The following is a 17,087-nucleotide window of genomic DNA, read 5'->3' as shown; positions in this document are numbered from 1 at the left end:
GTTGTTGCTTTTTGAAGAGAAAGCCATGTATAAACAGTGAGAAGTAATGAAGATTGAGTATCTATTGGTATCATTTTAAATGTGGTCTATTGCATAACATAGGAAATTTAGGTTAAGATCTCACTGATAAGTAGTTTGTGAGAACTGAGTGAACACAGATCTTCTCACCCACAGCAATGAATAAGAATTTATGGGTGAAGTCACTAACAGTGTTAACAGGAATATGTTTCATTTCTTGCATTTGGAATGGTGAAACTCCCCAGCTGCCTGAGAAATAAAAATCTAACTTGTATTGTTTAACAGCAGTTGTTAGTTCCTTTCTAACCTATTGGGTCTGAATTCAAGGTCGTAAACACTGGTTAGCAGTCTTAGAACTAAGTCCAGTGAACTTCACTAACTAAATTTCTCTATTTTGTAAAGAAAATGGGAGAAGAGTTAAGCACACACCCAAATAAGATATGCCAAGGAATGTAAGAAAATTAACTTTTATTGAGCATTATTATGGGCTAGGCATTGATCAAGGACTTTTCATCTGTTATTTCATTTAATCCTCACTATGCCCCTTTGAAGTAGGCAGTGGTAGCACATGCTGTGCACGTCCCATACCTATCTCTTAACCTCTCACCATTCCTGAATGCTTCCACCTGCTCAACACCTGCAGTTTTTGCCTGAGGACTATCCCTGTTTGGCAGAGGCTACATAGCCACCATGCTCAGCCAATGACTGATAGACTTAGTAGATTAATACCCAGGTTCCCTCATCCTTTATGCGGGTAACTGTGAGAGTTATGTTATACACCATCCCCCAGAGTTCTCTGGCAGGAGTGAGCACCAGCCAGATTTATTTATTTATTTATTTATTTATTTATTTATTTATTTATTATTGCTTTTTCTCCACTGTTCATCACACTTCGCCACTCCCCATTGGCGCTTCTTGGCTCGGCTCTCAAGTCAACTACTTGTGCTTTTATCTTTGTTCCAATTTATAGAGGAGGAAATAAGTCCAAGGCCACACATCTAGAAAATAACAGAGGCAAGATTTGAACCCAAATTAAGGGGCCTCACAAAAATGAACAGTCTGACTCAATGGAGTAACTTTGGACCAAGTGATCAAAGTGAATTTTTACTCTTCTCCAATCTATTTCACAAGGATAAATGTAGATTTATATTTTATAGTTATATGTGCCTGTGCTTAAGCCTATACCAGAAAATGCTGGCAAATTTAATCAACTTGTGGCTTGCTTCATATAACACTAAAACAAACTCAAGCTATATAATTAATTTTTGTACAAAACTGTTGGGAAAGTTTTATATTATTTATATTTACATTATTGTATAGACCTTTCTGTCTGAATAACTTTTATTTGACAAATAATTCTTCATATTGTTCTAGGATGGGGGCTAGGGCATGAGAGCTAAAACAAATAGTCACTAAAGCACTTTACCTCTCTAAGTATATTCCATTTTCTCTATCATTATATTTTTGTATATATTCTTATATTATCACTTGAGTGTAAGCTACTTTAAGGTTGGATCCATATCTGATTCACCTTTTTGGAAAAAAAACCCCACAGTATTTAGTGTGTCTTGTACTAGTTGGCTCTAAATAAATACTTTTAAAATAAATGACTGTATAGACTCAAATTTAAACTATTTATAGACAACGATATTTAAAATTAGGATGAATGTGTGGATAAACATACTACTTCATCACCATTACTCTACAGTTTTGAGATTTGTGCTGCTCCCCTGCTGTTATCTTAGCTTGATAACTGTGAAAAATGACACTAATGTTGAATGATGTGCAGCTCTGTCATTCCAGATGCAATTCTAAATATTTTTTTTCCTCCAGACTTGATTTCTATTGGAACAAAATAGAAATAGAAATCTAGCATGTGGACCTTCTTGAGCTGTTTCATATCCATTGGCGGTCCTGATCAAGAGAGAAATAAATAACCATGTCTTAAAATAGTGGTTTCTGGGTGGTCCTGAAAAATTCAAAGTAATTAAAGGGAGGAGAGAAAAAAAGAAAGAAAAGAAACCTGTACTGCTTTTCACTTAAATCTGTGGTTTCATGTATTTTTAGACACTTTTTTCCCTGAGTTCAGTTATTCCTTGTTCTTTGAGATTGTTAAGAACACATCATTGTCAGGAGAGGAGTTGATACCTTTAGCTTACTCATATGGTTCTTCTCTTGTCCTAGGTGGCAATAAAAGTTTTCCCAGACTCTGTCAAATATGTGGGCACTTGAGGAGTCTTATGTGACCCATTGTGTTGTATGTCTTGATAATAGGAGTGGCTGCTCCAAGTATTCTCAATGATGAGTGCCTGCAATGAGTGTTTGTACTTCAGACTCCTTAGAATCATGTCTGACCATTGTTACGTTTTCAGGAGCCATGGTGTCCAAAGGCTATAACCATATGTCAGTTACCGTAGTCTCTGAAGGTGCTTAAAGCTTTGGTGGACTCTTGTAAAAGTTTGACCTAACCAAACTGGCACAGAGCATTGTGCTTTTTTTTTTTTTTTTTTTTTTTTAATGCAGTAAAATCTCATTGAATTATATGCAGATTATTCATTTGGATAAAGAAGCTGATTTAAATTTTGGGTCTGTGCATATGTTAATTATGACCATGAATCTTCTAGGGGAAGAAGTCATTTCTGAAGCCCAGTAAAGTAAAAGGAGCCTAAGCAGACCTAATGATAACAGATTGAAAGATAAACATAACGAAATGGGAAATAAGGGCTCTGGGCCACAGTGGTCAAGTGTGGTATTTACAGCGATATAGTCCTGGATTATATTACAACTCCCACTTTTAATAATTATGACATTTTCAGTGAAGTACCTTAAATCTAAATCCTCAGTTGGAAGTTATAATACCCCCTCATAGGGTAGTTGAGATAATTAATTGAAATAGTATTTGTAAGATTCTCAGCACATAAGAGGTCTAAAATAGTTTTTTTTTTTTTTTTTTTTTTTGATGGAGTCTTGCTCTGTTGTAGAGTGCAGTGACGCGATCTCAGCTCACTACAACCTCCGCCTCCTGGATTCAAGTGATTCTCCTGCCTCAGCCTCCCGAGTAGCTGGGATTACAGGTGCTGCCACCGCGTCCAACTAATTTTTATATTTTTACAAAATACAAAACATGATTTCACCATCTTGGCCAGACTGGTCTCGAACTTCTGACCTTGTGATCCACCTGCCTCGGCCTCCCAAGGTGCTGGGATTACAGGTGTGAGCCACTGCGCCCAGCCCCAAAATAGTTTTTACTTCTGTTGCTGTTGCTGCTATTTCTGCTGCTGTTATTCAAGTGAACCTGCAAAGAAAAGATAACCTTTAGGGAGAACTCTCACAAGTAAGAATATTGGTATGGGATTAACTACCTGCATTTGCTAAATATGTCTCATTAAATCTTAGTAAGCACCTGGCAGGGGAAATACTGTCCTGGTTTTTTACTGATGAGGGAACTGAGATACAGAGAACTAAAATAATTTTCCCAGAGACATTAAGCTTATGTTTAAAGCTTAAATTTTCCCAGAGACATAAAGCCACAGTCTAGGTCTTCTGACTTCTAAACCAATGTACTTTCATGGCCCATACTTCCGCTTTTCTGGAAATATATAAATAAGTGCAAGTCATAGTGTGAGATGGTGAATAAGTGAAGGCTCAGTGTTGCAGGCCACATAGCTAACGACCGCAGAGGAAAAGGCAGCCTTAAACTCAGGGCTCGTCTTTCTTGGGCCTCCATTGTCCCATGGATCTTGACCCGGTAATTTATCACTATGATGTTAGCTTTCCTGTGCCTTCAAAGGAATGATTTTTATATGTTCTTTTCCAGTTGTTCTCACTGGGAAATCTGGTCCAAGTGATGTAATTTACCACCACCAGAAACAGCTTTCCCCTGGAATTGTGTTATCAATTTGATTTTCCAGCCTTTAATTTTCTTTTGTAAGTTGCTTCTGAGTAGTGCAGGTAGCTGGAAACTTTTGCTTGAACTAAACTTTGATGCTTAGTCAAGGTGACTGGCTCCATCAGACATCATTAGTGTTTCGCTTTGTTTTAAAACTGATGATCTCCATCCAGGATCACATTTTATAATACTTCAGGTAATCTACTTTGTGTTCCTCCATCTAAAGAATTTGGGGTTGGAATGGGAGTACAGGTCAAATATAAATGTTCCTGGGAAAACATAAGCTTACAAAAGGGATCAGAATGGGTTGGTTTGCAGCAACTTTGTGCTTTCTGCTTGCACCGCAGCCGAACTCTCTGAAGGTCTCTTAGCTTACATTTGTTAAAGAGGTTTTAGATTTTCATCCATTTCATCCAATAGGATGCAGTGTGCTTGATTTTCCACAAAATGGTGTGGATAAACCTGCACACTGGTCTACTTTTGGTTGAAATCTCAATTAAATTTTTACTGCTTGTGAGTTGTGACAAAGATACGGAGAATTCCAAAAGTCCAATAGATTGTTTCCATTTAAAATAAAAAGGAATGATACTGGGGAATGAGAGTTAGTAGATTACATGTGGAATTTTCTTCATTTTATGATGAGTTGAAAAAATTAGAGCTGATTTTTTTCAGTGCTTTATTTTATGAAAACATTGAATATGATTTTAAACTTAAGATGCCATATAGACAATACAGCTTGCTTTCATTTTTATTTTATTTTATTTTCTATTTTACATTCAGAGGGCTGTTTTATTTTTCAAAGGTGAATTGCTCAAGATTTTGAACCCTCTTTGCATGACATGGGGATTTCACTGATTACAATCAAGCAAATAATGTTTGGAAATAATCTGAACCTAGATAGATCCTGAAAAGGCCCTATACTTTCCACGATACATAGTTTAGAACTAAAGTACAAAGTTTTATTTGTTCTGGGGTTTACAATGACCCATTATACAATTAGTTTTAGCATGTTTAAATATAATCTAATACAATACCCTACAAAGTAATAACCATAATGTTCTGTGGATCAGTTATAAATATCAAACACTTTTCATTGTGAATCCTTTACATCTATTGAAGAGGATTTTTTTTTCCCTTTAATACAGTTTGTTATTAAGATAAATGAATATGATATGAAAGTTGTTTCGCCTTCAAATATGTAATGCAAGATGGGGCATTTCTGAGAGTCTTCTCTTTTCACTTGAAATCTGGACTCCTGCCACAAAAATCTACATTTGTTCTTTTAACAGGTCTTGTGGTTTTTGTTTGTTTGTTTTTGTTTTTTAACCTTTTATCGCTGCCTTAGAGTTAACTGGGTGCACATTTGGTAATAAATGTTACCGTGGCATTTTGTGGTTTTTCCCTATACCACTGTAGTTAAGGATGTGGTACTGTTTCTATTATAAACATAGGTTTGCAGGAGTTTATAATTTGTTTGAAAAGAAGTTTAAGGTTATTACTTGGAACTTTAGATTTCAATGACATACTTCTATTTTCTGATTTTTAAAAAAGTAGGATTGAATAAATTTGCTCATTTCATAGTATCTTCCACTTAAGATTTCAGAGTGCCGTACCATTTATATAAGATTGGCATAATGAGTAGTATTATTGCTGTTTTGTGGAGACTGCATGTGTACCCTAGACAGATGAAATGAGTTATCTAAGATCACACGGTGAAGGGGCAGATGAGGTGAATGAGGTTAAGTCAGAACCCAGGAGCCTCAGGACAGCTATCATCAACTCAACTGTTTTGATTCACAGGTGGCATGGGAGTACTTTCTTAGTTTATTTTGTGCTTTGGTTACTTTTGTCGATACCCTAGGAAATTAACTTTACAAGTGTGGTCAAACTTTCTACTTCCTCCTGTTTCTGATAAGCCACTTGCCTGATCTGGTATTTAGGCCTATTGACCAGTGGAGACTAGCAGGGTAGGAAAGCAAAGCGGTCAGAAATTCTGCTGTGGTTCTCTGGACTCTGGATAGCAAGAAGCATAGCTCAGCTGAATTCAGTCAGGAGGAGCAGACTAGGCAAGGCCAGGTCCTTGAATTTAAAGAGTTGGCTCACAGAAAAAGGGCACACCAGCAATCATACTGGTACACAAAGGCATCTGGGACCAGCATGGAGTGTAGAAGCCTCTGCACGGGCTGGCAAGATGTGGAAGCAGAGAACTGGGCAGCCATGTTGGGGGATGCATACAGCAGGCAACTTGGCATTGGAGAAGTCAGGTAGCAGGTAGGCCCTCGGCCCCTGGGTCTAGTTCCCTGGAGGGATCTTGCAGAAGCTAGGCAGCTATCTATCAAGGAGTGACAGTTCAGCAGGCTCCCAAAGCAAGGGCTCTGGTAGAGGACTTGGGTAAAGGCAAGGTCTGAAAACAAAGGAAAACCCAGTTATCAATACTGGACTAGACAAAGTAAACCAAAAAATCCTCACAAACCCAATGGATAAGTTAACTTCCAATAACGACAAGGGCTATGGAGAAGATAAAATAGAGTAACATGCACATTTAACTAACTCATTCTCCCTTCCCTTCCCTCGCCTCCCCTCTGGTCCCCTTCTCTTCCCTTCCCTTCCGTCTGTCCCCTTTCCTTCCCTTCCCCAGTTCCCTCCCACTCCCCCAGCACTGTTGTTTTCTAAAAGCGATACACACAGGTCAACCTGGAATTTACAGCAAATTGTGGATTTGAGAACTATAACAAAAATCAATTCTCACTGAAGAGCACATGCCCAATTCCAGAAATTTTTAGTGCTGTATTTCCCAAATTAAGATTTTCTTTTACTCTCACAATATAAGACAAAAATACTAGTATGATTGATATTCATCTTTAAAGGATAAAGGTTAGGTATGTGCATGTAGTATGTGTATGTATTTAGACATTAAAACTGAACATTAGCCTTACCAATTTAAGAGCTATGAATAAAGGTAATGGACTCAAATACCAAAAAGCTGTTTAAAGTAGCTTACCTTTAAGGTACTTCTCACACCTGAGATTCTAGATGCCACAGTTTTATTTCACATTTCCATAGGTAAGTATGCTACATGTTTGATCAGTGAATTATCACATTGTATTTTTATTTAACAAAACTCTCAAAGGCTCTTTTTTTGTCTCAAAGATATTCCTTTTAGTCTTATATTTGAATTTATGTAGCAATTCAGTACCTCCAAGTAATAACTCCGTATTTTAGTGGCAATCTTTCTAAAGTACTGGCATCATGCCTCATTTATATTAAAGAAGTATCCCATGCCAAATACCTAAACATGACATGATTTTTGACTTGATCTGCAAGTTGGCATTAGGAAAAGAAATTGTGTAGTACTCTGTATTAACTAAATGTCATATCTACTTAAATTATCTAATATGTTACAGTAATCTATTTATGATACAGTAGTTTCCTTAAATGAATGAGAGTAGGAACTAGTTTAATGCTGAAATGACCACAGAGCATACAAATGCCAAATTATATTCAAAGGATTTTTTCTTCTTATACTCCAGAGGTCTTTGTCAATGACTCCAATTGAAAACATGTCCTCTCCAATGATGTCTGGGTTACTATTTTGTCTTCATTTCCCTCTTCCCATTATTACTGAAATACAAGATCAATTCTAGATATTAGTCTAGTTTAGATTTTGGTAGTAGTAAAGAGATGTCTTTGTAACAACCAGTGGTTTATTATTCTTTAGTGGTTTGGGGTAGGAAGCTGTTTTTATGGTCTTTTGGGTCTCTTGAATCTCTTGAAAGGATTTTCAAGATGACTTTAAAATCATTTACTTTTTTCCTAATTTGCCTAGTGACACCTACAGGTGGGCCAATAGAAGTGGGCCAATAGAGTGCAAAGTCCCAATTAACCAATTATGGCAATCAGTGGGAAGTTCTCTAGATGAAACATGTAGAGTCTGCATTTTGATCTGAAGAACCAACTACAGGCCAGACACGGTGGTTCATGCCTGTAATCCTAGCACTTTTGGAGGCCGAAGCAGGCAGATCATCTGAGGTCAGGAGTTCAAGACCAGCCTGGCCAACACGGTGAAACCCCATCTCTACTAAAAATACAAAAATTAGCCAGATATGGTGACACCCACCTGTAATCCCAGCTACTCAGGAGGCTGAGGCAGGAGAATCGCTTGAACCTGGGAGGCAGAAGTTGCAGTGAGCTGAGATTATGCCATTGCACTCCAGCCTGGGCAACAAGAGCAAAACTCTGTCTCAATAAAGTGAGAGAGAGAGAGAGAAAGAACTTCATAAACCTAGAAGAAGAGACGTGGCAAGTGTGGCAAAGACCTGGGGCTTAGTTGTCTGTGCACTCAATGTGAATCAAGAGTGTAATCCAACTGCCAAGAGAGCAGAGGCAACTGGAGGCCAGGCTGGCAGGAGAATTCCTAGAAAAAAGGAGGGCTGTGGGATACCTACATTCCCAGTTGCAGCCCAGTGTTTTGGGGTCACTCAGGGGCTCTCTACTTAGCTGTATAAATTTGTAAGTGTTTCAAATTGGAGCTCAATTAAAGAAGAGTGGTCACAATGGAGAAAAAACTTGAAACTCTGTTTGTGTAAGGAAGAACTAGAGGAACTAGGATGTTTATTCTGGAGGAGAGGGTACAGAATTGCTGTCTTCACAGATAAAACAGGCTGTCATGTAGAAGAGAGGTTAGATTTATTCTGCATGACTCTGGAGGGTAGAAGAAGGGCCAATGGGGTAGACTTTGACTTAGTGCGGGAATAGTTTTCTGTTGGTTACACATGTCCCTGAAAGGAGTGAACTGCCTCAAAAAGTAGTGATTTTGGATCTTGAAGACAGCTATGCCTAGGCAGATGGTTGCTATTGTATAAATGATCCTGGGAAAACCCCCACGAGACTAGACATAAAGATCTCCAAAGCTCTCCCAACTTTAAGGTCCTGGTTTTATATCTCACCATCTCTCTGTCCAGCAAACATATTTCTTGACCATCCTCTGTATACCAAGAATAGTGTGGGGATGTGGAGAACTCCAGGCACTCTCACGGAAAACCAGACATGCAAACAGCACCCACATCACAGGGTGACGACAGCTGTGATCCATCTGGGTGTGTGAAGTCTCAGAGCCCCAAAGAGGGTTCAGCCCCATCAGCCCTTGGATGACAGTGCCTGAGCAAGTCATTAAGTGGGAATTGGCCAGATAAAGAGTAGAGGTTAGGGCATTGCAGCATGAGTGCTGGCCATGTGCAGAGGCCTAAGGGAGAGACAGTGTGGGTGCAGGTGGATGGGAATAGAATACAATGGAGCAAAAGCTGGAGCAGAAAGTTCCTTAAATGCCAGTATGACTGTTTGAATTTAGGAGTTTGTATTAGTCTGTTCTCATGCTGCTATAAGGAAATACCTGAAACTGGGTAATTTATAAAGAAAAGAGGTTTAATTGACTCACAGTTCTGCGTGGCTGGGGAGTCGTCGGGAAACTTATAGTCATTGCGGAAGGAACCTCTTCACAGGGCAGCAGGAGAGAGAATGAGTGCCAGCAGGGGAAATGCCAGATGCTTATTCAACCATCAGATCTCATGAGAACTCACTATCACAAGAACAGCATGGGGGTAGCCACCTCCATGATTCAGTTACCTCCCACTGGGTCCCTCCCACGACACGTGGGGATTATGGGAACTACAAAATGAGATGTGGGTGGGGACACAGCCAACAGCCAAACCATATTAGGGTTGAAGCTTGGAAGTAACCTCATCTGATTTGCATATTTGAGCGGTGGCTCAAATGATAAGTTTGAGGATGGAATGAGGGGTTCCAGAGGAACCTTCTCTCTGAGTCTCAGGTCTCTTACCTCTAATATAAGGGACTTGCACTATTCCGCAGTATTCTATGATCATAAATTTATTTCTTGTCTTTCTTTATAATTGTATTAGATGGTCAGGCCCATGGTGCTCTAGGGCTTACCAGCCTTTGTGTGCAGATGGAGTCACATTCACAGCAACACCCAGATTTCACTCATGCTTCGCTTCCCTGTTGTGCTTCTGAGGACCTCCAGATCCCCATAAAGATCTTACCCAGTTATTCCTGGAGCCTCTGGGGATGCCTAAAGGGAACTCCTAAACTGACCCCTCCTGCTCGTTACCTCATACTCCTTGTTGCCAGTGTTAGCTGAACCCACCTGAGGTTGGTGCCTCCCCATGCCAGTCCTGCTGGTGCCAGTGCTCTCCATGACAATGCTGAGGTCCCTGCCTAGTGCTGACGTTCCTGGAATTGCAGCTGTCACTGCACTTTTCTAGGTTTTTCACTGCAGCACAGCCACACCGTTCCCCAAAAAAGTGGGGGCAATGGCCTACTTCCTTTGGGTCATTTACTGTCACCTGGACAGTGAGCAGTACTAGGCAGGTCCTATGTTTCACAGGATCCTTCTTGAAATAGCTCCTTTGTTTCTGCCTATAATTCCACGGCTGTGGAACGAGTACCTGAGGGAGACACCAGGGTTTTCCTGCCATTCCAGTTTCCCCCAGGGTATCCAAAGGTCCTCCCACTCCTGGCCCGCTTTCCTTTAGCTGAAGATAAGAAAGATAAGGCAAAACAAACTATAATCCTGGCAGCTTTACCCACCAGGTCATCAAACAGACCTATGCCTGAGACTCTTTTTGTTGTTACTCGTTACTCTATGCCTGGCTCAGAGCTAAACCCTTCTCATACATAGATCTCTAACCCTTGGAGGGACAGACTATTAACATCCTCATTTGTAGACGAAGATGAGGCTAAGAGGAATTAAGTAACTTGCTCAAGGTCAAACAGGTGACAGAGCTAGAATTCCAAACCAGCCTAGTCTGGAATATTCCAGATACCACACTCTTCACAGGTCCCCAACACTTGAACATAAACACTCAATAATCTGTATAATACATCAAGTGCCCACTTTTCTCATTGTCATCTTTGTATTAATTCAAAATTGGCTTTTGTATCCAGGGCTGGGAAGAAACGGTGGATGCTGCCATTTCCCACCTGTTGAAGACTTGCCTGTCGAAGAGTTCGAAGGAGCAGGCTTTGAACCTCAACAGCCAGCTGAACATACCCAAAGACACAAGCCAACTGAAGAAACATATCACCTTGCTCTGCGATAGATTAGCCAAAGGTGGCCGTCTCTGCCTAAGTACCGATGCAGCAGCCCCACAGACCATGGTCATGCCAGGTAAGAGCTCTGTCCACGCTCCCTAAACACAATTATACTTCTCCCAAATTAAAGGAAATGCCTGTGGTTGTATTTGGGGTTTACATTTCATATGAAAGTGACAATAGCCAAGGCAATTGATTTCATGTTTCCCCTCTGACATCCCAGGGTAACCCCTTGAATAAATATTCTTGAGATATTTGCTTGCTAGACATTTCTAGAATGGTATGTCTTTTTTCTTCTCTCTGCTTTTAAATATACGATCCATTTTGTTTGGCTTCTAACCAGTAAAAAGTGGATTAGAGGATAAAACTTTTTTTTTTTTTTTATTATACTTTGAGTTCTAGGGTACATGTGCATAACGTGCAGGTTTGTTACATGTGTATACTTGTGCCATGTTGGTGTGCTGCACCCATCAACTCGTCAGCACCCATCAACTCGTCATTTACATCAGGTATAACTCCCAATGCAATGCCTCCCCACTCCCCCCTCCCCATGATAGGCGCCTGTGTGTGATGTTCCCCTTCCTGAGTCCAAATGATCTCATTGTTCAGTTCCCACCTATGAGTGAGAACATGCGGTGTTTGGTTTTCTGTTCTTGTGATAGTTTGCTAAGAATGATGGTTTCCAGCTGCATCCATGTCCCTACAAAGGACACAAACTCATCCTTTTTTATGGCTGCATAGTATTCCATAGTGTATATGTGCCACATTTTCTTAATCCAGTCTGTCACTGATGGACATTTGGGTTGATTCCAAGTCTTTGCTATTGTGAATAGTGCCGCAACAAACATACGTGTGCATGTGTCTTTATAGTAGCATGATTTATAATCCTTTGGGTATATCCCCAGTAATGGGATGGCTGGGTCATATGGTACATCTAGTTCTCAATCCCTGAGGAATCGCCATACTGTTTTCCATAATGGTTGAACTAGTTTACAATCCCACCAACAGTGTAAAAGTGTTCCTATTTCTCCACATCCTCTCCAGCACCTGTTGTTTCCTGACCTTTTAATGATCGCCATTCTAACTGGTGTGAGATGGTATCTCATTGTGGTTTTGATTTCTCTGATGGCCAGTGATGATGAGCATTTTTTCATGTGTCTGTTGGCTGTATGAATGTCTTCTTTTGAGAAATGTCTGTTCATATCCTTTGCCCACTTTTCGATGGGGTTGTTTGTTTTTTTCTTGTAAATTTGTTTGAGTTCTTTGTAGGTTCTGGATATTAGCCCTTTGTCAGATGAGTAGATTGCAAAAATTTTCTCCCATTCTGTAGGTTGCCTGTTCACTCTGATGGTAGTTTCTTTTGCTGTGCAGAAGCTCTTTAGTTTAATGAGATCCCATTTGTCAATTTTGGCTTTTGCTGCCGTTGCTTTTGGTGTTTTAGACATGAAGTCTTTGCCCATGCCTATGTCCTGAATGGTACTACCTAGGTTTTCCTCTAGGATTTTTATGGTATTAGGTCTAACATTTAAGTCTCTAATCCATCTTGAATTAATTTTCGTATAAGGAGTAAGGAAAGGATCCAGTTTCAGCTTTCTACTTATGGCTAGCCAATTTTCCCAGCACCATTTATTAAATAGGGAATCCTTTCCCCATTTCTTGTTTCTCTCAGGTTTGTCAAAGATCAGATGGCTGTAGATGTGTGGTATTATTTCTGAGGACTCTGTTCTGTTCCATTGGTCTATATCTCTGTTTTGGTACCAGTACCATGCTGTTTTGGTTACTGTAGCCTTGTAGTATAGTTTGAAGTCAGGTAGCGTGATGCCTCCAGCTTTGTTCATTTGACTTAGGATTGTCTTGGCAATGCAGGCTCTTTTTTGGTTCCATATGAACTTTAAAGCAGTTTTTTCCAATTCTGTGAAGAAACTCATTGGTAGCTTGATGGGGATGGCATTGAATCTATAAATTACCTTGGGCAGTATGGCCATTTTCACGATATTGATTCTTCCTATCCATGAGCATGGTATGTTCTTCCATTTGTTTGTGTCCTCTTTGATTTCACTGAGCAGTGGTTTGTAGTTCTCCTTGAAGAGGTCCTTTACATCCCTTGTAAGTTGGATTCCTAGGTATTTTATTCTCTTTGAAGCAATTGTGAATGGAAGTTCATTCATGATTTGGCTCTCTGTTTGTCTGTTACTGGTGTATAAGAATGCTTGTGATTTTTGCACATTAATTTTGTATCCTGAGACTTTGCTGAAGTTGCTGATCAGCTTAAGGAGATTTTGGGCTGAGACAATGGGGTTTTCTAAATATACAATCATGTCATCTGCAAAGAGGGACAATTTGACTTCTTCTTTTCCTAACTGAATCGCCTTGATTTCTTTCTCTTGCCTGATTGCCCTAGCCAGAACTTCCAACACTATGTTGAATAGGAGTGGTGAGAGAGGGCATCCCTGTCTTGTGCCAGTTTTCAAAGGGAATTTTTCCAGTTTTTGGCCATTCAGTAGGATATTGGCTGTGGGTTTGTCATAAATAGCTCTTATTATTTTGAGGTACGTTCCATCAATACCGAATTTATTGAGCGCTTTTAGCATGAAGGGCTGTTGAATTTTGTCAAAAGTCTTTTCTGCATCTATTGAGATAATGATGTGGTTCTTGTCTTTGGTTCTGTTTATATGCTGGATTATGTTTATTGATTTGTGAATGTTGAACCAGCCTTGCATCCCAGGGATGAAGCCCACTTGATCATGGTGGATAAGCTTTTTGATGTGTTGCTGAATCCGTTTTGCCAGTATTTTATTGAGGATTTTTGCATCGATGTTCATCAGGGATATTGGTTTAAAATTCTCTTTTTTTGTTGTGTCTCTGCCAGGCTTTGGTATCAGGATGATGTTGGCCTCATAAAATGAGTTAGGGAGGAATGATTCCCTCTTTTTCTATTGATTGGAATAGTTTCAGAAGGAATGGTACCAGCTCCTCCTTGTACCTCTGGTAGAATTCAGCTGTGAATCCATCTGGTCCTGGACTTTTTTTGGTTGGTAGGCTAATAATTATTGCCTCAATTTCAGAGCCTGCTATTGGTCTATTCAGGGATTCAACTTCTGCCTGGTTTAGCCTTGGAAGAGTGTAAGTGTCCAGGAAATTATCCATTTCTTCTAGATTTTCCAGTTTATTTGCATAGAGGTGTTTATAGTATTCTCTGATGGTAGTTTGTATTTCTGTGGGGTCGGTGGTGATATCCCCTTTATCATTTTTTATTGCGTCTATTTGATTCTTCTCTCTTTTCTTCTTTATTAGTCTTGCTAGCGGTCTGTCAATTTTGTTGATCTTTTCAAAAAACCAACTCCTGGATTCATTGATTTTTTGGAGGGTTTTTTGTGTCTCTATCTCCTTCAGTTCTGCTCTGATCTTAGTTATTTCTTGCCTTCTGCTAGCTTTCAAATGTGTTTGCTCTTGCTTCTCTAGTTCTTTTAATTGCGAAGTTAGAGTGTCAATTTTAGATCTTTCCAGCTTTCTCTTGTGGACATTTAGTGCTATAAATTTCCCTCTACACACTGCTTTAAATGTGTCCCAGAGATTCTGGTATGTTGTATCTTTGTTCTCATTGGTTTCAAAGAACATCTTTATTTCTGCCTTCATTTCATTATGTACCCAGTAGTCATTCAGGAGCACGTTGTTCAGTTTCCATGTAGTTGAGCGGTTTTGATTGAGTTTCTTAGTCCTGAGTTCTAGTTTGATTGCACTGTGGTCTGAGAGAAAGTTTGTTATAATTTCTGTTCTTGTACATTTGCTGAGGAGTGCTTTACTTCCAATTATGTGGTCAATTTTGGAGTAAGTGCGATGTGGTGCTGAGAAGAATGTATATTCTGTTGATTTGGGGTGGAGAGTTCTATAGATGTCTATTAGGTCTGCTTGCTGCAGAGATGGGTTCAATTCCTGGATATCCTTGTTAACTTTCTGTCTCGTTGATCTGTCTAATGTTGACAGTGGAGTGTTGAAGTCTCCCATTATTATTGTATGGGAGTCTAAGTCTCTTTGTAAGTCTCTAAGGACTTGCTTTATGAATCTGGGTGCTCCTGTATTGGGTGCATATATATTTAGGATAGTTAGCTCTTCCTGTTGAATTGATCCCTTTACCATTATGTAATGGCCTTCTTTGTCTCTTTTGATCTTTGATGGTTTAAAGTCTGTTTTATCAGAGACTAGTATTGCAACCCCTGCTTTTTTTTGTTCTCCATTTGCTTGGTAAATCTTCCTCCATCCCTTTATTTTGAGCCTATGTATGTCTCTGCGTGTGAGATGGGTCTCCTGAATACAGCAGACTGATGGGTCTTGACTCTTTATCCAGTTTGCCAGTCTGTATCTTTTAATTGGAGCATTTAGTTCATTTACATTAAGGTTAATATTGTTATGTGTGAACTTGATCCTGCCATTATGATATTAACTGGTTATTTTGCTCGTTAGTTGATGCAGTTTCTTCCTAGCCTTGATGGTCTTTACATTTTAGCATGTTTTTGCAATGGCTGGTACCGGTTGTTCCTTTCCATGTTTAGTGCTTCCTTCAGGGTCTCTTGTAAGGCAGGCCTAGTGGTGACAAAATCTCTAAGCATTTGCTTATCTGTAAAGGATTTTATTTCTCCTTCACTTTTGAAACTTAGTTTGGCTGGATATGAAATTCTGGGTTTAAAATTCTTTTCTTTAAGAATGTTGAATATTGGCCCCCACTCTCTTCTGGCTTGTAGAGTTTCTGACGAGAGATCTGCTGTTAGTCTGATGGGCTTCCCTTTGTGGGTAACCCGACCTTTCTCTCTGGCTGCCCTTAAGATTTTTTCCTTCATTTCAACTTTGGTGAATCTGGCAATTATGTGTCTTGGAGTTGCTCTTCTCGAGGAGTATCTTTGTGGCGTTCTCTGTATTTCCTGGATTTGAATGTTGGCCTGCCCTACTAGGTTGGGGAAGTTCTCCTGGATGATATCCTGCAGACTGTTTTCCAACTTGGTTCCATTTTCCCCCTCACTTTCAGGCCCCCAATCAGACGTAGATTTGGTCTTTTTACATAATCCCATACTTCTTGCAGGCTTTGTTCATTTCTTTTTCTTCTTTTTTCTTTTGGTTTCTCTTCTCGCTTCATTTCATTCATTTGATCCTCCATCGCTGATACTCTTTCTTCCAGTTGATCGAGTCGGTTACTGAAGCTTGTGCATTTGTCACGTATTTCTCGTGTCATGGTTTTCATCTCTTTCATTTCGTTTATGACCTTCTCTGCATTAATTACTCTAGCCATCAATTCTTCCACGTTTTTTTCAAGATATTTAGTTTCTTTGCGCTGGGTACGTAATTCCTCCTTTAGCTCTGAGAAGTTTGATGGACTGAAACCTTCTTCTCTCGTCTCATCAAAGTCATTCTCCGTCCAGCTTTGATCCGTTGCTGGCGATGAGCTGCGCTCCTTTCCCGGGGGAGATGTGCTCTTATTTTTTGAATTTCCAGCTTTTCTGCCCTGCTTTTTCCGCATCTTTTTGGTTTTATTTGCCCCTGGTCTTTGATGATGGTGATGTACTGATGGGGTTTTGGTGTAGGTGTCCTTCATGTTTGATAGTTTTCCTTCTAACAGTCAGGACCCTCAGCTGTAGGTCTGTTGCAGATTGCTTGAGGTCCACTCCAGACCCTGTTTGCCTGGGTATCAGCAGCAGAGGCTGTAGAAGATAGAATATTGCTTAACAGCGAGTGTACCTGTCTGATTCTTGCTTTGGAAGCTTCCTCTCAGGGGGGTACTCCACCCTGTGAGGTGTGGGGTGTCAGACTGCCCCTAGTGGGAGATGTCTCCCAGTTAGGCTACTCAGGGGTCAGGGACCCACTTGAGCAGGCAGTCTGTCCCTTCTCAGATCTCAACCTCCGTGTTGGGAGATCCACTGCTCTCTTCAAAAGCTGTCAGAGTCGTTTGCGTCTGCAGAGGTTTCTGCTGCGTTTGTTATTGTTTACTGTGCCCTGTCCCCAGAGGTGGAGTCTACAGAGACAGGCAGGTTTCCTTGAGCTGCTGTGAGCTCCACCCAGTTCGAGCTTCCCAGCGGCTTTG

At 40.1% G+C, this 17,087-nt stretch overlaps 1 protein-coding gene across 15 annotated transcripts in view; it reads left to right on the top strand.

Annotated features, from left to right (window-relative positions):
* The window catches only part of BBS9 (Bardet-Biedl syndrome 9), a 557,785-nt gene that overhangs the window by 463,595 nt on the left and 77,103 nt on the right, over positions 1 to 17,087 (top strand). For all 15 annotated transcript variants that reach the window (XM_073008978.1, XM_073008977.1, XM_007981645.3 and 12 more), the window contains one exon: positions 10,871 to 11,093. In XM_073008978.1, the coding sequence (XP_072865079.1) occupies positions 10,871 to 11,093 (223 nt within the window). The remainder of the gene's footprint in view (positions 1 to 10,870; positions 11,094 to 17,087) is intronic.

Source organism: Chlorocebus sabaeus, chromosome 21 (assembly GCF_047675955.1).
Source record: "Chlorocebus sabaeus isolate Y175 chromosome 21, mChlSab1.0.hap1, whole genome shotgun sequence".
NCBI lineage: Eukaryota > Metazoa > Chordata > Mammalia > Primates > Cercopithecidae > Chlorocebus > Chlorocebus sabaeus.
The sequence above is the reverse complement of the archived record's forward strand: the minus strand, read 5'-3'. Positions and strand labels throughout refer to the sequence as shown.